The sequence below is a fragment of the Silene latifolia genome, chromosome 2, assembly GCF_048544455.1.
Source record: "Silene latifolia isolate original U9 population chromosome 2, ASM4854445v1, whole genome shotgun sequence".
Classification (NCBI taxonomy): domain Eukaryota; kingdom Viridiplantae; phylum Streptophyta; class Magnoliopsida; order Caryophyllales; family Caryophyllaceae; genus Silene; species Silene latifolia.
In genome coordinates this window covers 4,294,779-4,317,612 of record NC_133527.1, presented here as the reverse complement: position 1 = coordinate 4,317,612, position 22,834 = coordinate 4,294,779, and the positions used below count along the sequence as shown (strand labels likewise).

Below are 22,834 nucleotides of genomic sequence, written 5' to 3'. Positions count from 1 at the left end.
TGTTCATGTGCTCGGGGTGATCCCATGACGAAAGAGCACATGATTGTGTACTAGCTTGCGCCAATTGAGGGGACGCTGTTGGCTGTTTGGATCTCCGGTCTGTTGATTTAAGACCGGTAGCTTTTCAACTATTCTTCCATCTCTTGCCTGTATCCTACTAGTTCAGGTCAGTAAAGTTGATTTCTTTTTTTCTTTTTCCGTGTCCCCTCACACTAGTATCACATCATTATATATATTAAAGAGAACCCTCTTCCTGCTGATGTGGCAGCATGAGAGTTTAGAAAAGCAAGTTTCCTGGCTTCTCATAAATTGGACAAAATGGTCAATAAACTCATATAGTTAGGGGACTTGGTGGAAAATACAAGGGTTAAATTACTGATTACAGAGTGATCCTGCGACGAAAGAGCACATAATTGTGTACTGGCTTGCGCTAATTGAGGGGACGTTGTTGGCTGTTTGGATCTCCGGTCTGTTAGTCAGGTCAGTAAAGTTGATTTCTTTTTTCCTGTTTCTGTGTCCCTTCACACTAGTATTCACATGTAAATATCAAGTATGGATTATCTGCTTCAAAATTGATTTTGGAATCAATAGTTACTGTCTAGTCATGGTTGTTTTGCTATAAAGGCAGACACTACGCTTTAAAATAGGGTATTAGTTCAGTATTAGGGAAAGTTGATATCTTTCCATACTCTATTAGTCTTGGTTATGCCGAAAGGCGACATCGCCACATTATCGAAAACGGACCTGCCCTTTTAGCTCACTGTCACCTTCCGCCATTTTTTTTTTTGCCTTTTGCCTTCACAACTGCTGCCTATTTAATTAACCGATTGCCCACACGAACTCTACATAAGGACTCCCCTACTTCAAACTCTTTCAAAAAACGCCGGAGTCTTCGATGTTTATTTTACTCTTGGTTTCTTCCTTACAGCCCTCATAAATTAGTGCCTACTCATTGCGTTTGTGTTGGCTGTTCATCAACTCAAGGCGCTTATCATTGCTAAGATCCTCAAACAAATAGGGCCTACACTTTCCGTCATGTCAAATTTATTGAGCCGGAATTTCCCTGTAGTTCCCATTGCACATCCCTTCCCCCAACCTTTTGATCTCCTTCCGTCTCGAATTGGTGCACCCTCAGGATCCCTCTCATCTCCCTTAAGGCCTCTTCACACTCTCCGCCTCCCACTCCCCCTGCCTCTTCTGCTTTGCACAGTCCTCGTATCACTTGTATAGCCCCTCCTCGCCCACCCTCACTCTCCTGTAAAGGTGGCAATCAGGTCTGGTCTGGTCTGGTTCGGTCGCTTACAGGTCGGGTTAATTCTCAGCTGGGCCAGGTCGGGTCTGGTGGGGAGTCGTTGTCGGGTCGAGTCGTTCTGTCGTGTTTTAGTCTATTGCCGGTTCGGGACATTATCAGGTTCATCAACGGGTCAGGGTCAGATTTGGGTCAGATTTTGCGTAGTTTGGCTTATCAATTCATTATCGGGTCAGTTTTTTTTTCGATAATTTACCAAGTTTAGTTCTCGTCATTATCTAGCGGAGTTATAAAGTTAATTTCTGCATGTTACCTTTTTGGTCTTTATAACCTTGACTTTTAGTTAATGTCGGAGCGATATTTCGAGTCAATGTCGGGTTATCTTTCGAATAGGTCAACTTTCGGTCAATTTTGGGTCATATTTCGGTTTGAGCGGTCGAGGCAGGTCAAAACTTGTATTGGGTTGACTCGGGTTCTGAGCCGGATCGGGCTCGATTTCGGGTCCACCTAAATCGTTTTTGTTGGGTTTCGGGTCATCATCGAGTCAGGAAGTCGAATCCAGTTAACACCATTTACGGATTCGAGACGGGTTAGACTTTCTAGCTCTACAGTGCCTCTACACTCCTCCAACGTCTTCTTCTCTTCCTCCTTCGCAACGTTGTGTTGTCACTCGGCTCGGTAAGTGGGTCTTTCATATTAAATACAACCCCAGTAATTCAATTCAAAAGTACCAAGGCACCTTGTAGCTAAGAGTTTTTAACAGCGCCTCCGTCATGATTTCTCCAAAACTTTTAGCCTAATAGTCAAACCTTTCCACCATCTCTATTATCCATTCCCGGCCTTATGCGAGTCTTAATTAGGGATGATATTGGATCGGGTTGGATCGACGGGTTGCTAGATCCAAACTCGATTCGCTTACTTATTGGATCCCCATCCATATCCAAACTCGATCCATATCCAAAACTTTAAAATCCATACCCGATCCATATACCTTTTTCCAAATCCATATCTGATCCACCATATAATCCAAAACCCACCTGAAACTTGATTTGACTATATAAAGTATTCTATATTATATGATAAATTGAAATTTCACGTTTAAGAAAACCTAAATTTTCAAAATATTTGATTGGATCGGATTCGGGTTTTCCAATAGTGGATATGGATATGGGTATTCAAATAGTGGATCGGGTGTGGGTATTTAAATATTGAGTTTGGATCGGATTTTTTCCTTCGATTTGGTCCGGGATATAATTGCCATCCCTAGTCTTAATAGCCCCTCCGTTATCGTCTAACACTTTTTTCAAGGTTCTCTCTTTTTTAGTCTACATGTCTCAAAACCCCGAGTTAATAAACTCGCCAAGCAATATATGCGTTAAACAAGTTCCTAGATTTGAAACAAAGCACGATTAGAATCGGATAGAATTCGGGAATTTTCCGACCCGATGACGGCTCGTTACCCGACACAATCTGATAATCAGTTACCCGAACCCGGACTTGACCTGACCCGTTATTGACCCGATTAATGAATGATCTGACAATTATTAAACTCAATAATGATCAAATTGAAAGTGATTAGTGTCTAGTTTGATACCATTGACTTAATAATGAAATAATTAAACCAAATAATGGTCGAAAATTGATTTGATACGATAAAATTGTTAGACCCGATAGTGATCCGGCCCAAAGTCCCAAACCCGACTCTATACATCATTTGACCCGTAATGACCCGATTGACCGACCCGACCCCGACCCAAGTGGATATATTAACCGGATATGACCCGAACTCAATATGGCCACACCCGACTTGACCTGACCCAAATCCGACCCGACTGACCCGATTGCCACCTCTAAACACGATGAGCTTTGGTCCTTTCTCATTTCCTACGACTTCAATAATTCCATCTCCGACCCCTTTTATTTATTCATTTTCCTACGTGATTCCACCACTCTTTACCTTTTCCGTCTACACAAATTCTCATTGAAGACATGACATATCCGTCACAAGCTGAAGACGGATACCATTTTATCTCACAATGTACCCACTTTTTCTCTCTCTGCAACACTATTCATGTGGTCCCCTTTCTCCACTAACCCATTTTGTTACCATTTTATCTCACAAAATATCCGTCACAAATGGTAACCCGTCACAAGGGAGACCAATTGTTCCGTCTATATCAATGACATTGTTTGTCATTGCCTCTTCTCCCACTAGTACCACAGCTACTTGTATTTCTTTTGTCTTATCACACTGACCGTTTCTCTTTAAATAACGATTTATTTACTAAAACTTTTATAGAATAGTATACTTTACGGAGTACATATTCAACGAAAAATACGATTCACATTTAGTTACATTTTTTTATTTTACTAAATAGTCTTTATTTACGAGGTCTCTTTCAGGAGATTTACTCGTGAGCCAATAAGAGAAACCTACATGACAATTTGCTATATTTATATGTAAAAGCACGTAATGTCAAGTTGATTTGGTATATTTACCATTTCCACGCTCTTTGTATCGTTTGGTTGACATTCGAGAGCTAAACTCCCATGAATTTTAAAAACTCGTGAGTTGCTTAAAATGTGTTTGGTTGACATACGGGAATTAAATGCATGCTGTAGTTTCCAATTAGCTAGGGAGCTAGGTAGAGCTGGCAATAAATGACACGACACGAAAACACGACACGAACCCGACACGAAATTAACGGGTTTGGGTTGAGGTTTATTGACCCATTTATGTAAGTGGGTCGACACGAACACGACACGATATTTAATTGGGTTGGGTTTGGGTTGAGCTCTCTAAACACGAACCCGACACGAATGACCTGTTTACTAGATTAATTTTAATTTTTTTTTATCCTCAATCACATAAATATACTTAAACTTTCCAAATATAGACATGACACGGAAACACGACACGAACCCGACACGAAATTAACGGGTTAGGGTTGAGGCTTGACGACCCATTTATGTAAGTGGGTCGACACGAACACGACACGAGATTTAATTGGGTCGGGTTTGGGTTGGAGAGTTTGTGACCCGTTTACATGTGACACGAACACGAACCCGACACGACCCGATCTGTTTGCCAGGTCTAGAGCTAGGTAATCCAATTCCTCCATTATGAAAAAGTTTACAAGCTCCCATTTTCTCGATTCATGGGATGTTCCAGTTACCCATTTTTAGAGTGGTAACCAAATAACCACTCGATCTTTAATTTATTGATTTTGTCAATTATCTACTCCTACTTGTCCAAGCTATAAGGACGTGAAGCCCATGTCCAAACGGCAAAAGATTAAGTCTAAATTATAAATTCTCCTTAAATCTGAAAGTCGTCTCTGTTTTATTGAATTTGTCTTTGTACAACTACACAAGTTAACTCCGTCAATTATCTTCTTGATTAAGCTATAAGGACGTGAAGCTCATGTACTAATTGGCAAAAGATTGAGTCCAGACCAACAAATTATAAATTCTCCTTAAATCTCAAAGTCGTATTCTTGGTTTACGCCAGACTCCTTCGATGGTGGAAGCAGTGGCAATAGATATAGGAAAAAGCCTGGCAGTCGATGCGGCAAAGGCTCTCGTCAAATTGATAATGAGCCGGGCCTCGGGGGAGGCAAAGCTGGCTTGGGGCTTCGCAGACCAACTAGACAAGCTTGAACGTAGGTTTAAGTACGTCAAAGCTTTCTTGGAGGACTTGAGCCGGTCCAATTACCGGGGCCAGCAGAGCAGACTGCTGGAAACTTGGCTCAAACGTTTCCAAGATGTCGCTTATTTGACGGATAATCTCATGGACGAGTATGCCTATGTGATTATCAGCCGAAAACTCAAGCTTAAGTATTCGAGCTCCGGTATTGCCAAGTTTCGTTACAAAGTTGTGCAGACCCCTTTGTTCTTTCGGTTTCGGATGTCGCTCAAGGTTAATCATATCCTTTCGTTGTTTGATGAGCTCGATGGCGAGGCTAAGACTATTAGCCTTAATCAGGTTAGTGACGGAGATTTAGCGAGGTTCCCTCTCTCTCTCAAGCGATGAAATTTACCACACAAATAATTTCAGTTTTTTTAGTTGTTTCGTTATATTCTCCGCATTTGGTCGTTTCTTTCAAATGCGCAAATTCTCGTTTTAGACGTTAACTTCATATGAGATTTTTTTAAGACCTGGATCATTCTTGCGGTTTACACGAACTGACCCGGGCCCATTCCTAGGGAAAACACGAAACCGGCAAGGTCAGTTAGTGTTTTCCACATGAACTGGCCAATTCGTGTGGACTATGACGTGGGCCATTTTATGTGGTCTTGGCTCGTTCCTGTTTTCCATATGAACTAACCCAGCCTAGTTCTGGTAAACCATATGAAAGGCCCAGGTTTCTAAATTTTTTTCGCAATTGCATTCGTTTCACCAAGATAAGCGATTTAAAAAATTCGTCAAAATCGGAGACAATGTTATGGTCGGTAAAATCTTTTTCTTTTGTAATCGTCATTTTTTGTTTCCAATTTAATCATTGTTACTGTTATTAATTGTCGTTCAATAATATATCCTCCCTCCAATGTCTCCCATTCCTTCCCTTTTCTATAAGCTAAGCTCTGCACCGGTCCAACACCTAACCGGGCCAAACCATAACTAAATATATAAACTAAATATAATTTCGATGTAATGACAACCGATTGTAGGATTTATAAACAATATACTCCCTCCTATTCGGGGTTTTCTTCCCCTTTAATGTGCGCACGGGAATTAAGGGTGAGAGTATTATATTAATAAATGATATGAATGGGTTTGGTGATTGGAGAGAGTTAAGAATAATTAGGATTAAATATTAATAAAGGAGATGTGTGAGGTTTGGTGATTGGAGAGAGGTAGAAATATTTAAGATTAAATATTAATAAAGGAGATAGGTGGGGTTTGATGATTGGAAAGAGGTGAAAATATAATATTAATAAAAATTTCCTAAAACAGAAATAGGGAAGAAAACGTGAATAATCCGTTTTAGGAAATAGGGAAAAAAAACCGTGAATAGGAGGGAGTATATTCAAAATACATGAAATTATGAAATTATAACTTATGGTATTATATTTCTTTCTGCCCATTCTAATATACGAGTATTGGGCTCCTCGGGCCCATCGTGCCTTCCCCCAAAATTGGCCCGGCCCAGGCACGGATATTGGGCTCCTCGGGCCGTGCCGTGCCAGGCCCACTAATCCAAACCTACGCCGCGGCCCGCTCAAGGCACGACCATTTTCGTGCTCGGGCCGTGCCTGGCCCATGGGCTTTTCGTGCCTTGTCCGTGGGCCGGCCCATGTGCTTTAATATTTTTTTTATTTAAAAAAAAACGTTATATAATTGATATATTTTTAAACTTTTTGTTTAATAAATAATGATTAATGGTTTAAATATATATTTTATTAAATATTAATGTACTTTTTGTTTAATAAATGATAATTAATGGTTTAAATATATATTTTATTAGATATTAATGTACTTTTTGTTTAATAAATAATGTTCAACGGGTCATTCTTCGTGCCGGGCCGTGCCAAGCCCGTCGTGCCTTGTCCGTGCCGGGCTCCACCGTGCCTGGGCCATGCCGTGCCTGGGCACGGATTTTTGAAGAAAATCGCGCCGGAGCCCGTCTCAAGCCCAGTCGTGTCGTGCCCGTGCTTCCTCGATTTTCTCACCGTGTCGTGCCGTGGGCCGTGCCTGGCCGTGCCGCCCACCGGCCCGCGGCCCTTTATGCCAACTCTAGGTAAACTAGGATACCACTTTACTCTTTTTAATGTAAGTATAGTACATTAGTACTCAATTAGTCTACATCGTCTATTCACCTATTTTACTTTGTAAATTTCAGTCATTTATTTACTTTTTTTTATTTTAGGAGTACTTTTGGTGTGTAATTTGAACATTTACCTTTGTTTTGGTCAACTTGTTATCCAAAAACAATAATTATACACAAAATATTATTTAAATGCGGCCATATCCGTTTTAAATAAAAAACGGGTTAAATAGGTTATTGAGACAAAAAGTAAAGTGTCTAGGAAATAATAAAAAATTTGATGGCATCCATTAATTGTGAAAAAAAAAGGTAAATATATCACCAACCGAATGAGTCTCTCTTTTCCCTTTTAAGTGCTCGTTTGGCTCATATAGGAATTGAACTCCTGTGGTAGTTTACAACTCACCGGATTCCAATTCCCATATGCAATTCACATGAAATGGCAAAAACGTGTTTGGTTGCCTTGGAGGAGTTTGTTTTTCCCATGAATTAAACTCCCGTGGTTTGTTTGGTTAATTTATGTAATTCACCCGATTTTAATTTCTAAATACCAATATTTCCCTCAATAATATTACTAACATCTAATTTTTATTAAGGGTAAATGGGTAAATTTGGATAAGATGAAGGGGTTTCCAATTACCTAGAGGGGGCTAGGTAACTAAACTCCTACATCATGTAGGAGTTGGAAACTGTCAGGAGTGATATATAACACAAAAGTCAAGGTAAACGTATAGGTTTTATAATCGAAGTTCGGATTTCTTTTCTAAAAACTTAAAATTTAAATCGAGAATAAAGATTAAAACGAACTTGCAAACCGAAGTAAAACCTAAGGGTCCGGAATACCTTAAAAGTGAACCAAGTAATATTAATAATACTCCGTATATAAGAAAGTTGTTAAAGGTGTAATAAGTCTGAAAAGAAAATAATTTTTTTATAAATTAAATAAAAACACTAAATATTTCAAATAACATTACACACTAAAAATCCACATGCATCATTTCTCTCCATTGTGCGCTCTCCGACACCATTCCCTCACCAAGCCCGAGAAATCTCATATCACCCTCATCCATGTCTGTTTTGGTCTCCCTCTACCCATAGCAACCTTTTCTCTTCCCCAACCTCTTAACTAGTGCGTCCATAGGTCTCCTTCTCACATGACCAAACCATCTTATTCGGTTTTCCATCATCTTGTCCTCCATTGGCACCACTTTTACCTTCTAACACTCGGAGCCGTAAAGTAAGGCATGCTTAATCGCCATGCGATAAAAAATTTTCTTTAAACTTTGGGGCATATCTTTATCGCACAAAAACCCTGTTACACTTTTCCATTTCAACCATCTCGCTTTAATTCTGTGAGCCACATCTCCGTCTAACTCCCCATCTTTTTGAATAATAGATCCGAGATATCTAAAGGAATTTGACCCCTCAACAACATTTCCATCGAAAATAATACTCCCCACCTCCGTCGATCTCAACCCCGCGAACTGACACCTCAAATACTCGGTCTTGCTCCTACTTAGCCTAAACCCACGAGTCTCCAAAGTATGCCTCCACAATTCCAACGTTCTCTCAACCACCTCTTTCGTCTCATCAATCAAAACAATATCATCCACAAATATCATACACCAAGGGATGTCATCCTGAATATCCCTTGTCAACTCATCCATAACTATAACTCCCAGGAATTATACATTCCTACATTTTGCCATATTTAGGACAATCAAACAAGTTTAAAAAAACTCAATTCATGGGATTTTAAAACTCTCATGAATTGAGTGGGCAACGAAACAATCACTTAATTTTATCACTTGTGTAGTTGTGTTCACTTTATATTTTATGTGTAAAATACGAACTAGAGTATGAAAAATGTTTTTTTTGTTGACAACAGAAAATTGTTTTTAGAACAATACTTCCATCACATATTCCGACTGTAATTTTCAATTTATATTATACACTGACTTTGATTTGTGACTGGATGAGTCAGGTTCAGGTCTCGCTAGACGCCGTACATGGAATTTACAATGGTAACTAATAATGTCTTTCTTCTTTTGGAATGTTAGGAGGTATTTGGCAAATTATATGTTGGTAATTTTAGTATATTCAGAACTTTTAACATTGTTTGACCAGTAAATAAGTTAATTTTAGTGGGTAAATAACTATTGTAATAACATACTTGAGATTAATGTGCTGTTTTACAACATGCTCTTACCTAGATATTTAAGGGTACAAGTAGAGGTGGCAATCGGGTCACTCGGGTCGGTTACGGGTCGGGTCAAAGCGGGTCGGGTCATATCGGGTTCGGGTTAGCGGCGGGTCGGGTCGGTTACGGTTCATGTCGGGTCATCTTCGGGTCGGGTCATCAGCAGGTGGCAAGTCGGGTCGGGTCAGTATCGGGTCAGATTATAAGCATATATTTTCTCTTATGTATTTAGTTTTAGATGGGTAAATTTATGTTTAAACAACGTGTAGGTATATTAATTGTAATTTTAAGTGAAAATAATTAAGATTAATGTCAATTTGGTATTATTTACATCATTATTAAGCTAATTCATTATCGGGTCATCTATCGGATTGAGTCAATATCGGGTCACGGGTCGGGTCGGGTCGGTTCAGGTCGGGTTCGGGTTGGAAAAAATAAGGATGTTATCGGTTATCGGGTCGGGTTGGGTCGGGTCGGTTCGGTTTCGGGTCACCCAATTTCCGGGTTGTATCGGGTCGGGTTTCGGGCGGGTCGGGTCGGGTTCCTCGGGTCGGGTCAGCTTTTGCCAGCTCTAGGTACAAGTGTATGGCCGTGGATTGTATGGGTAGATAGGGAGGTTTGCCTTTCTTGTGGCGAAATGATGTGGGAAACTTTGACCGTGTATAAATATGGTCATGAATTCGCAACGCAACGACTTTTGTTTTCAAATTTATCGTCTTTTTGAGATTTTCGATTAGAAAAAAACGATTTTAATCAAATAAATTTTAAGTGACTATATCTCATTGCTATGAATTTTTCTCATTGCTATGAGTTTTTTTTTTTTTTCAAATTGATCGTCTTTACGAGATGTTTAGTTTGAAAAAAAGATTTGTTGTTTTGGGATTTTGTAACCAAGAAATATAGACAGTCAAAAATTTCAGCAACTCTTTCTTGTGACGGGCATATCCATCACAAGCTTGCAACGTGTCAAGTACTAGTACTACCCATTTGAGTAGATAAGACGAAACAAAATGCTACTCCCTAGGCACTTTGCTTTTGTCTTATCTACCCACATGAATAGTACTTGATCCGTCGCAAGCTCACGACGGATATATCCGCACAAGCTTACGGCGGATATATCCGCCACAAATAAGAATTTATGCAAAGAAATTTAGCTAAAAAAAAAGGTACTATTTAGGATATACAAATATACAAAGAATATCCAAAAAAGAAACAAAAGATTTATTAATTAAAATGGTTGGCATTGTATTTGCAGAAAACGGCGGGAAGAGCTTTAATCAAGCTCGAGAACACGTGTCATGTAATAGGTTTGTTGGAAGGAAGAATGATGAAATAGTGTTGCTTAAAAAGCTATGTGACTCTTATAAGGAAGATAGTTCTTTGCCCATTGTCGCCATCGTTGGTATGGGAGGTAATCACCTATATATACATCTCTTTTGTTTAAACGCCTTCTAATCTACCTAGTATAAAAGATAAGATAGGTTTTTTAAAACTTTTTAATTGGTCCATTATTTTTAGGAGTTATTTTTTTTTTTTTTGGGTCTAGAGACCCCACGTTCTATGATTTAATTACTCTTCTTTCTTGTGCACTTGCATTTCATAGAACATGAAACATGAATAGATGATCAAGTATGATTTCAGTTTTACCTTATACATTTCCCAAACATTATGTATACATTTGTTGCAATAAATATTTCTAATGTAAAAAAATTACAAAATCTGAATTTGTTAACCTTATACATTTGTTTGAATGAATAAATAAATGAACAAATGTTTCTAATACAAAAAATTATAAAATTGTAATTTTTTAACATTATAATATCATACTTATACAACAAAATAATGTACACAAAAAATATACAAGTCATAATTAGAATTAAAGCTGAATCATATAATTATAATTCATAATTTTATAATGTTAAAGAAAAATGCAGAATTTAGCAAAAAAGCTTTTTTCTTTTTCAAATCTTAAAAGTATAAATCCTCATAATAATATAAGTATATTCCAATAATTTATGCAAAAATAATCATAAAATATTACTTTTTTCCATATACAAAAACTAAAAGAAATCTACACTAAAACAAAATCAGAATTGCAAAACACCCAAAAAAAAAAAAGCACAACTTCAATAAAAAAATAAACTAAAAGTTTATTATGAGAAAAATTGAAGTTTATTAAGTAAATAATTTAAAAGTTTGTTATAAAATAAATAAAAAATGCAAAAATATATATGCTAGACGATCTACCATACTGTCAATACTTGAAGGACAAAAATTGATCTTTGAGAAAAACAATTAACTTTTCTTCATTTAGCTGCTCTTCTTGAAACTTTAACCATTATTTAGCCATCAAAAGAGGCATGCAAGCTTTTATTTAAAGAATATTGATAAGTCGGAAAAATATGAAGGTGTCGTGTTTTATTGAGTGTGATGAGAAAGGTGGTGGTGTATTTTTGTATGGAAGGAGGTTGTGGTGGGAGGCCACATAGGTGTTTGTTAGTAGAGGGAGGTGGTGAATATGAAGCGGCAAGGTGATCCAAAAATAGGTTTTAGGTAATGTAATGCAAATATAAGTAGTTAATTAGGTTATTAGCTTGGCTTAAATTACAATGTTTCATTTGGGCTTTCTTGCACAAATAAGACATATAGACATCGTAAAATGGTAAATTAGCCCGTTATTAAATTTGGGTCGAGAATACTACTATTAGTTTATTATTAGTACTATTATTATTATTATTATTATTATTATTAATTTATTTTAATACTTCGTACAATATCATTTTAGTGATTTTAAAATTATTTATCATCGTAGCTGAAAATTAGGAACTGATAAGGTAGCTGATTATATAAAAAAATGTTTGGCAAACTAACTGAAAAGATAACTGATTTTGATGAAATGACGTAAAAGGATATGATAATTATTTAATAGTATAGATTTAAAGAGTAAAAACAGAAAATCAAACCACATCAGGTACCTGAGATCTCAAATGCTACTCTAGGTAGCATTTCATTTCAAGTAGCTTATTTGGTTAAATGAGCTACTTGCCAAACGCTTACAAAAAAAATAAGATACCTGAAATTTTGGTCAAATAAACTACTTTGACCAAATCAGGTAGCTGAAATGCCTTGGCAATGGAGCCTAATTTAAATACGAGTATGTTTTACCACTTTTATTTAGGCACTGTTTGGTAAACAACGGATTAATATTAACAGAAGCAGATTTAGAAAGCAGATTTGACTAGCATAATGTTTTAGCGGGTTTGACTAGCAGATTTATTTAGCGGAATTGTTTTAAAGGTGTTTGGTAATTGACAGTTTTAGATTAGCAGATTGTTTAGATCCTTTGTAAAATGACAAATAAGGATATGAATTATTATTTATTAAATATATAAAAGAAAGGTTAGTATTTTTTAAGGAGATAAATAAGACAATTTTTTTTCTTTCTAATTTGCTAACCCAATATGCTGGTAGGAGCAGCATATTGCAAAATAGCATATTGGACCTCAATATGCTATTTCAATATGCCATTAAACAAACGCTCTAAATAGCATATTCGTTAGTCAAACATGCTAAATCTCTCCAATATGCTGAAATTTGGCCAATATGCCATTTACCAAACAGAGCCTAATGAAATTCCAATACATAAAATAACCTTTACCGTAAATTTTTACATTGGTGAGGAATTCTAAAACTATTGTATAAGATATACAGATGTATATTATCTATATTACCTGACACACTCTAAAATACTAAACTCTTTGTTAAAATTTGTTGTTGAAGATGTACACATCGTATCAAATAATTATTAATTGAGAACGATACATTTTATTATATCTGTACTTCCTCCATTTTGGTAAATACGACGTTTTTGTTTTTCGGAGTGTCCCTTTAACTTCAATTTTTACAAAAATTTAGTAGTCCAAAAATTATAAAACTGCACCATTAAATTCCTTATAAAATAGTTTTTATATGAGTATACATTTTTTTTTTCTTTTGGTGACGAGGGAACCCGCGGCCGCTACCTTTGGTGCGCACTGGGTAAACCCTCAGGTGTACGTGATAACCTGCAAACCATGTATACCAGGTAAGTCACCCGATGGTGACATACTCGAAGTGTATTAGGCATTGACCCAGGCCAAAAATGCTTCACAAGATTTTGCTCTTGGGGAGAGTATACATTTCATGACATGAGTTTGTTTTGATATGAGTTTAACTCCCTTAAGTTTCCATTAGATTGAACAATCTCCATAGCTTTGCTCAAATGTGAAATCATAACCTAGTAGGAATGATTATAATAGTTGGACCTCAACCATCACCTTAAGGTTTTGGTTGAGATGGTTCATCTATCATGGTATCAGAGCCAGGGTAAGGTCACGGGTTCGAATCCTGTTAACCCCAATAACTCAGGAAGTGGAATTTCAGAGCACGTGATTTGGCTGAGCCTGTGCACTAACCACTTTTCAAGCCCAACTGGCATTCGAATGAGGGGGCGTAATAGGAATTAATACTATATATTAATTCCAGAAACCAATGGACTTTAATGTAACTAAATAAATTTATACAAATTAATTATACTATATAGTTTTTAATCATGGTACTGTGTGATGGACCCGACCAAGGGACTTCAATGTAAATATTATATAGTTTTGGTTGAAGTATAAATTTAGAGAACACTATAATATGGTGATTTTCCTTAAAATAACATGCCACAATTATGGTATAAATTAGTATAAAGATATTAATTATTTAACTTTAAGGGGATCGTTTACTACTTTCGCGAGTTTAAATCTTTAGATAGTTTTGAAAAATTGGAGTCTCTTATGTTATTAAAAAGTCTTTTATTTATCTTGAGCAAATAATTTCTTGAAAAATCATCCACAATTCAAGAATTGAAAGGTGCAATGCTAAGAAATCACAACTCAAACTTAGCAAGTATTATTCGTGACGGGTATATCCGTCACAAGCTTGCGACGGGTCAAATACTATTTATATGGGTAGATAAAACAAAACAAACTGCTACTCCATAAGTACTCTTTTGTCTTTTCTACTCATATGAATATTATTTGAGTCGTTACAAACTTACGACGGATATGTCTGTCACAAATAAGAATTTGTAATAAAACTCAAAAGTGCCAAGTGGCAAAATTTCTTTTGATAGCAATAGATATAGACTCCTACATCACATTGTTACCTCTCAAAAGTGCCTGGGAAATTTAAACTTGGATGATTACTCCCTCTTATTCACTATAATGTTCTCTTTTTTTTGAAACGGATTATTCAAGTAATGTTCCCCTTTCCTTTTTTGGTAACTTTTAATGCTATTTTATTCATCTCTCTCTTATCACCAAATCCCACACAACTCTTGTTCCGGGTGTAATTACGAAGCAGGATTGTGACCACGTGAGCTTGTAGAATGATGTCGTTGCTCGTCTCTTCCTTTCACTCTTTTCTGTAAAGATTAACAAACTGAGGACTCGGCTTGGGGCCAACCGTACTCACTCCGACGCTCAAGTCAGTAAACTTAGAGAGATAAGTTGTATGTTAACTTGGCAAAGTATATTGTAGAGAGATAAGAGAGTTTATACCAGATTATTGGATTGTCAGATAAGTTAGAGTGGATTTCTCAATGAGAGATGTGGAGTATTTATAGACTTTCACCTTTTGTCACGTAGTGGCCAAGTGGCCAAGTGGCGTAGCAGGTGGAAAGACTGTCTTACCCTCGGCCGAGGGACCCATGACAGGCCGGCAGGCCTGGTTGACTCCATGCCGAGGGGACTGGATGTGAGTACACGGATATGCCTCTCGGTCGGCTAGTTGCCGAGCCGAGACCCAGTGACAGCCGGCTGTGCTTCGCTTGTTAGGTTGTTTTTCCTTTGACTTGTTGTCTTTTGGCTTTGACCTTGGTCAATATGTTGACTCGGTCAGCGGGTGCAGAATATGCCCTATCAACTCTTTTACTCCTATTTTATTACTTTTCTTAATGTTTTGGCCCCGCAATTTCTTATTTAACTCCTAATAATTCATCTCTCTCCTAACATCAACCCCACCAATGTCTTTTATTCATTTTTAATAGTATTCCTTAAGTATCGTGCCAAAGACAAAAGGAACATTATAACGAATTGGAGGGACTATAATTTAAGCAACCTTCTTGTGTCTACTTATTTGGACTCTCTCCTATTTGACATGTTCATTATATTTAGGATTTTTTGTGAAACACAACCTTTAAAAAAAACTCTTTGCGAAACACTATCTTTAAAACCAAAAATTGTAAAACACAACCTTTAAAAACAAAAAAGTTGCAAAACACTACTTTTAGGCCGGAGTTTGACCAAATTAATAAAAATCCGGTGATAACTCGCCATTAAATACGCTATAAGTGCACCAAAAAATTAATTACTCTATCACGTGTGAATGTGTGATGTCCAAACTCTTCGTTCAATTTTATTTCACTTAATTTTAAATCTGAAATCACCTTAAACAATCCCAAATTTTTACAAGTTAGAAACCTTCTTCCTTGATTTTTTTCCGTCGTGAAAGTTTTTAGGCGACAGGGATGCCATAACGACATTTGAGAAGCGGTGTTGACGAAGATTCTGAACTGTCACTGAACATTGTGAAAAAAAAAAGAGGGGGCTATTTAGAAAAATTGAGGCAGGGAAAGGGGTGAAGTGGATGACACTGATAAAAGGGAGGGAGCTTTTACGAGGGGAATTAAGAAAAAGGGGGATTAATTGGGGAAAAAAAAAAACATAAAAAGTCAAATAAACATGGCACGTGCGAGCTATTATGACACCGGAAATGAATAAAGCTAACGGAATCCGGCCAAAAAGTAGTGTTTCGCAACTTTTTGGTTTTTAAAGGTTGTGTTTTACAATTTTTGTTTTTAAAGGTAGTGTTTCGCAAAAAGGTTTTTTTAAAGGTTGTATTTCACAAAAAATCCTTATATTTATAATCTATTTTATCAGATAAAAACGTAAAACATTTGTTGAATAGGAGGGAGTATTTCATTCATGATTTTTGTGTGTGCAGTAAAAAATTACCGTAAGCGAACAAGTCAATTGTAGTACTAACGGGTCGATCTCAGGGAGCTCAGCGACTAAGTACCAGTATGTCTTAGATTACGAGTCAGCTACGCGGAACAAATATCAAGTGGTGATTAACTAACTAAACTAAATAAACTATTAAAACAATTATAAAATTATAAAAGACGAAATCAATATAATAATAAAAGGGCTAGAGTTCATATCATCGCTAAAGAAGCTAATAATAATGACACGATTGCTTAATTGCTATTCAAGTGAGATTACTACACCTCTAGCATATTAACGATCTCTTCCAAGTAACGGTAATTCTTCCTAAAAATGTGTAATTCCCGCTCGCGCATGTAAAGTAGACACATAGAAGTGTTAAGACCGTAGATACATCCCAATTATACAAACTAACATTCCCCATGAAAAGGCGTATACTTATGATTAGACTATGTTCTTAATTGAATCCCCGCTCCCGCATTTAAATTCAATTGTAACAATAATAAGTAAATCAATAAGACTGCGTAAACATACAATAAAATCTCACCCATCTTCCGTTGATAGTTACAAAATATTACTCCTTCCGATCGAGACCAAAGGTAACACTTACTGTAAACGGACGATTCATACCAAAGGTAACATTCCTTATACCCATTTGATATTTAAATAAAATGTCATTACGTACCCTACCTACAATTAAACCCACAATTGCATAACCCACCTATTTTTTCTTCTCTTTACCCTTACTTTTTCCACCTTTTCTTAAATACTTCATTTTTCCCTGCGTTATCTGTGGATCACAGGGAATATAAAACAAAGTATGATAAGGCACCACATAATATGAGATTTGTGGATCTGTTAATACGAAGGGAGAGTATTAATAACAATTAAATTGTATTCCGTACTCTATATTCTAAAAACATTATCCAATATATTGCATTTAGTAGTTGCTAGGAAGATTTTCCGTCTGAGGTTAGTTGCATGCATTTCTAATATTTCACACTACAGGTCTTGGGAAGACAACATTAGCAAGACATTTATATGATCATCAGAATATCAATACGCTTTTCGGAGATAATAAAATTCGGATATGCGTCTCACAGAATTTCGACCCCAAAAGGCTTTTGAATGAAATGGTTCAAGCACTTACATCAATCAATTTGGACTTGTCCAATGAAGACGGACTTATACGAAAACTTCAGGGAGAGCTAACGGGTAAAAAGTTCTTACTTGTCCTAGATGATGTTTGGAAGGAAGATCAAGTTTTATGGGATTCTTTGCGAGAGTCGTTGAAGAAGATTGGGGGACTTCCCGGAAGTGTGATCTTGATTACAACTCGTAGCAAGAAAGTTGCAAATGCTGCAAGAGTTGCCTACGAGCATGTGCTTGAAGGATTATCTGACGACGATAGTTGGGAACTACTTAAGCCTAATATTGTTATAGATAATGATTCTTGTCTAGAAGAAATTGGGAGAAGAATTGCTAAAAAGTGTAAGGGAGTTCCCTTGGCCATAAATGTTATCAGATGCTTACTAATGTCGAAACAGAATTCCGAAGGCGAATGGGAAGCAATAGAAACGAGTGAGCTATGGGAACTACCGCAAGGTAGAAACGATATCCTCCCATCCCTATTGTTGAGTTTCAACCATCTACCGTCTCCATCTTTAAAGCAGTGCTTCGCGTTCTATGCAATTTTTACCAAAGGCAGGACAATCGCGAAGGACATATTAATCGCGCATTGGTTGGCTCAAGGATTCCTTCACATCCCATCATCTGAAACAAGAAGGTTGACTGAGGAAGACATTGGTGGGGAATTTTTAAATATTCTGCTTAATAATTTGTTCTTACAGGAGGATGAGGCAAACGAGGATGGGGTTTTGAGCTACAAAATGCATGATTTAGTCCACGATCTTGCAATCTATGTTTCGAAGGATCTCCTGTTGATGAGGGAGGCAGAGGACCAACAAAAAGACGGTGATTATAGGCATCTGGCTTTCACATCTATACAGGATGAAATGGTGGTATCGGAGTTTTTTGAACCAAAGACCACACTAAGAAAGCTACGAACAATTTCATTTGAAGGTGTCTATTCACAGAATTGGTGGGTTCATGCACAGTATCTGCGCACACTTGTGCTCAGGAGTGTTGAGCTAACGGAAGTGCCACCTGCCATTAGGTTGCTGCAACACCTGAGATTTCTCGACCTGTCATATAATCCGATCAGAATGGTGCCAAACACGATCTGTAAACTCTATCACCTACAAACGCTCGGGCTTCGCGGCTGCAAAAGGTTGATTAATCTACCCTCGTTATTAAATAGGCTTGTCAACTTAAGACACATCTTCACAACTACTCCCCTCTATGCATCAAGGGGATTAGCAGAGTTGAAGAACCTGCAGACCTTACCTCATCTTGTTTTGGAAAGTGATCAAGGATGGACAAGTGACGAGCTTGGAGCTTTACACCAACTTAGGGGTGCGATATGCATTCATGGACTCGAGCACGTGAAAAACGGGGAAGAGGCAGGCAAAGCTGCACTTTATAGAAACAACAAGGTCCTGAAAATGACTTTGACTTGGGCCAAAGAAAGAGACGAAACTAATGAAGGTTATACTGATGAAGATGTTCTGGACGGCTTTCAACCTCACCCCGCAATGTCTTACATTGAATTGGAGAACTTCTACGGCAAAGCGTTCCCTTCATGGATAATGAATATGGCTGTTGTAACTCCAGAAGATATCGTAAGCCGTCCCAGACCACTAAGCAATCTGACAATACTTAAGTTACTGAACTGCAGAAATTGCCAGACCCTTCCCACACTTGGCCACTTGCCTTCCCTGAGTACTCTGATCATGAGTGGGCTTGATGTAGAACTCATCGGAAGTGAGTTCTATGGAAATTCTGGAGGACAAGTATTTCGATCTCTGAGGAAACTTGTGATTTCTGGATTTCCAAGGCTAACCACATGGATGGTGCCTACCGTAGAGGTGACGGTCGTGTTTCCTTGCCTTGAATGCCTAGAAGTTGAAGATTGTCCTGTGCTAAAAGCTATTCCAGCCTTACACTGTGAATCATTGACACATCTGAAGCTTGACGAACTTAGTAGCATCGAGTCCTTGGATATCATTAAAGGTTGCACCAGACTCACCTTACTCTACATGTGGAGATTGTCTTTACTGACACGTCTGCCTGATGAGCTGGCAAATTGTAGGAACCTTCAAGAATTGGAATTAAGAGATTTAAAACAGCTCATGTATTTACCCAGCCTGAAGTCCATGGAATGTCTTGAGAGTTTGAGAATCTTCTGTCAGTCACTGATTTCTCTTCCAGATGATTTTTTCCATGGGCTCTCTGCCCTGCACACTCTTTACATTGTTGGTTGTAAAAATTTGAGAAGACTCCCATCAAGTTTTAAGGAACTTACATTTTTGCAGAAGATAGGGATCTATGAATGTGAGTTAGAGAATGTTCCACCAGCAAATTTAAGCATGTTCAGAGAGCTTTGGTTTTTGAATATCCCCAGTTATTCAGCAGTGTCTCTGAGGTTCATGCTTGAGGCAACTGAACAACTTCCAAATATCGAAGTAATAGGAGTTCAAGGGTTCAAAGACGAGCAGCAGCTAGAGGAGTACTTCTCCGATATGACTCCTTTTCTCCGTCTCCAATCCCTCAAAGAACTAATATTGCATGGTCGTTCAAATATCAGGGCACTTCCTGAACAACTTGGACTACTCACTAGGATTACAACCCTGAGAATATCGGGATTTGAAGACTTGGAAGAAATTCCAGATTGGCTATGCAACCTCTCCTCTCTTGCAACATTAAGTTTCTTGATATGCCACTCTTTGAGGCGTTTTCCTTCAAAAGAGGCTATGCTGCGTCTCACCCGACTACGCTGCCTCACGATTACTAACTGCCCACTGTTGAAGGAAAGCTATGTCAAGGACAGGGGTCCTGAATGGCACAAGGTTGAACATCTCAGTTACATCCAGGTCGATGGCAAAGAAATTTTCTAAACCCTTTTAGAAGATGGTTGTGTACTTTACGACTTAAGCATGATCATACAGTCTTGTATATCTGCAGAGATGCTGATCAAAACCAGTTTGATAACAAGACGTCTGATAAATAGTACTCCCAAAATTTTACTTCATGAACAACTTGGGTATGCAACCTCTTGTCTCTTGAAGCATTGGCTCTCAGGATATGCTGCTCTTTGGACTACTTACTACATTCGTTGAGCTTCAGATATTGTAACGTGGTAATTGTAATCGGTCAATGTAAATCTTGATGTAGTATTCATTATGGGTCATTTAACATTTGTGTTTCAACAAAAAGCGCAAACATAAGGGTAAAACTGCATTCATCTCATCTTCTTCAGTCACCATAAGCATGTGAGACAACGGTTCGTCCATAAAGTCTCTGTTGTTAGCTATATTGACTTCCAATGTTTTGTTTCAGTTCGATTTGGGTTTTTTGTCAAAAACTACCTTATATTTAGGTGTATTTGTAAAAATACTACCTTATATTATTTTTTTTGTTTTCAACTACCTTTGTTTTCTTTATTTTTGGTCAATAACTACTTACGCTAAGAATCTAGACATATTTGGTCTATTTTCCGGCTTTAACATATCTCACATGACTCTTTTATGTTTTAATCTTACTAAGGCTCGATTTTGGGAAGTCATAAAGTACTTACGCTAAACTTTAGTAGATGTTTGTAGTTATTATTGAAATGTGAAATTTATTAATTTTGCTTATCTGAAGTTAAATTTTGGTTTGGACGCAGTTGATCATTGTTGTTTGATGTTAAGAAAGTCATGTGAGATAGGTTAATGTCACTAAATTGACCAAATCTCGTCATATTTTCAGCGTAGGTAGTTTTTGACCAAAAATTGAGAAAAAAACAAAGGTAGTCTAAAACAAGAAAAATAATATAAGGTAGTTTTTTTACAAATACCCCTAAATATAAGGTAGTTTTTGACAAAAAACCCGTTCGATTTTGCAAATTATTTTAGTTTCTGAATGCTTGGAGTAGAAGGGCAAGCTGCTCTTATGAGTGGCTTTCTGAAAACTTAAGTCTCTTTCTTTCAGATAGCTGTATGTAATCGTTGCTCGGGTTTGAAATATTGAACATCATCCTATTTCTTGGTAAATTATACATTTCTACGTATACAGTACTCAGATGCGTGGAGCCATTCATCGGCTGTGGATTTTTCATTAATATTATTGAAATACCCTTATTTTTAGAAAATAATTGGATCAAAATGAATACAAATTTGTGGCATTTTTCAATTTTAATCTCAAGTACGGGTCTTCTTACAATAGCCTCGTGTTTGAATAACATTTGCGATGTTTGTTAACTGTTAACTCATGACCATAGGGCGAGTCCATTTTTGAAATAATGGTCAAAAATAAAATATTTGTCGTTTTGGGTCGGTTTTGAAAATATTTGTCAAAATGGTGTCCACGTAGGCTCGAGATTTCTAGACCTGAAACACGCCACTACTAATGGTATAAATGGGGTTTTCTAAAAAGTAGGAGTACAAGTGAGATTAGCTCATATCAGAGGAGTACAAGTGAGAATTTAATCACTTCAATCGTCTCAAAACCTAACCCGACCCATTGTAGATACCCGGTATCCGGTATCTGCTGGGGGCGCATGTCCACACCCATTCATATCATCTATAAAACTATATTAAAAGGGTAACCTTAAAAGGCCACGTAGACAAAGCCACATAGGCGAAAAAAAAGCCACGCGTGCATTACGAATGCCACATCTATAAATCTATATAATCTATACTGTATAGTTAAAATGCAACTTAATACATTTAATTTTTTGCCATGTAGTATTATCAAAATTAAATTCTATTAATTTATATTGTTAATATTAAGGCTACTTTAATAAATTTATTAAAATTCATTATAAGGTTTAGTAATATTTTTTTTATGTGGAAACCATAAGATCATGATTTAAATTATAAAAATAAATTAAAAATTTAGTCTCATCATTTAAATCATTTAATTTGTTCATTTAACTCCTCCTTAACCATAAATATAGTAGCTAAAAGGTCTTATATAGTAAATAAAAAATCTAATAATTTGGATTATAAAGCTACTAATATCTACAATTTATAAATATAATTAAAAAGAAAACCAAAATATCTATCATCATCAATATGTCATTGATGGGGCATATTCTGCACCGCTGACCAAGTCAACACACCGAGCAAGGTCAAAGGTATCCACAGCAAGTCAACGACTTAGGCAGCCTGGCCGATGCATCCCATCGGCCTATCAGCATGGGTCTCGGCATGGCAACCTGCCAGCCGGGGCACATATCCGCGTACTCATATCCAAGACCCCTCGGCGGTGAGTCAACAGGGCCCGCCGGCCTGCCATAGGTCCCTCAGCCGAGGGGTAGATCAGTCTTTCCACCTGCTAGCCACTTGGCCACTTGGCCACTACGTGACAAAAGGTGAAAGGTCTATAAATACTCCTCAACCTTCATTGAGGAAAGGATCCAACTAATCCACAACTAAACCTAAATACACTATTCATCTGGTAATATCTTCCCTCTCTCTCTACAATA

At 37.3% G+C, this 22,834-nt stretch overlaps 1 protein-coding gene across 1 annotated transcript; it reads left to right on the top strand.

Moving 5' to 3' along the window:
- Window positions 1-131: 131 nt before the first annotated feature.
- LOC141642062 (putative disease resistance protein RGA3) lies at window positions 132-20,671 on the top strand. The gene is made up of 4 exons (XM_074450741.1): window positions 132-166; window positions 9,002-9,041; window positions 10,473-10,628; window positions 17,254-20,671. Exons 3-4 carry the CDS (start codon window positions 10,622-10,624, stop codon window positions 20,259-20,261), a joined length of 3,015 nt encoding a protein of 1,004 aa, XP_074306842.1. The 5' UTR covers window positions 132-166; window positions 9,002-9,041; window positions 10,473-10,621; the 3' UTR covers window positions 20,262-20,671.
- The last annotated feature ends 2,163 nt before the right edge of the window (window positions 20,672-22,834 follow it).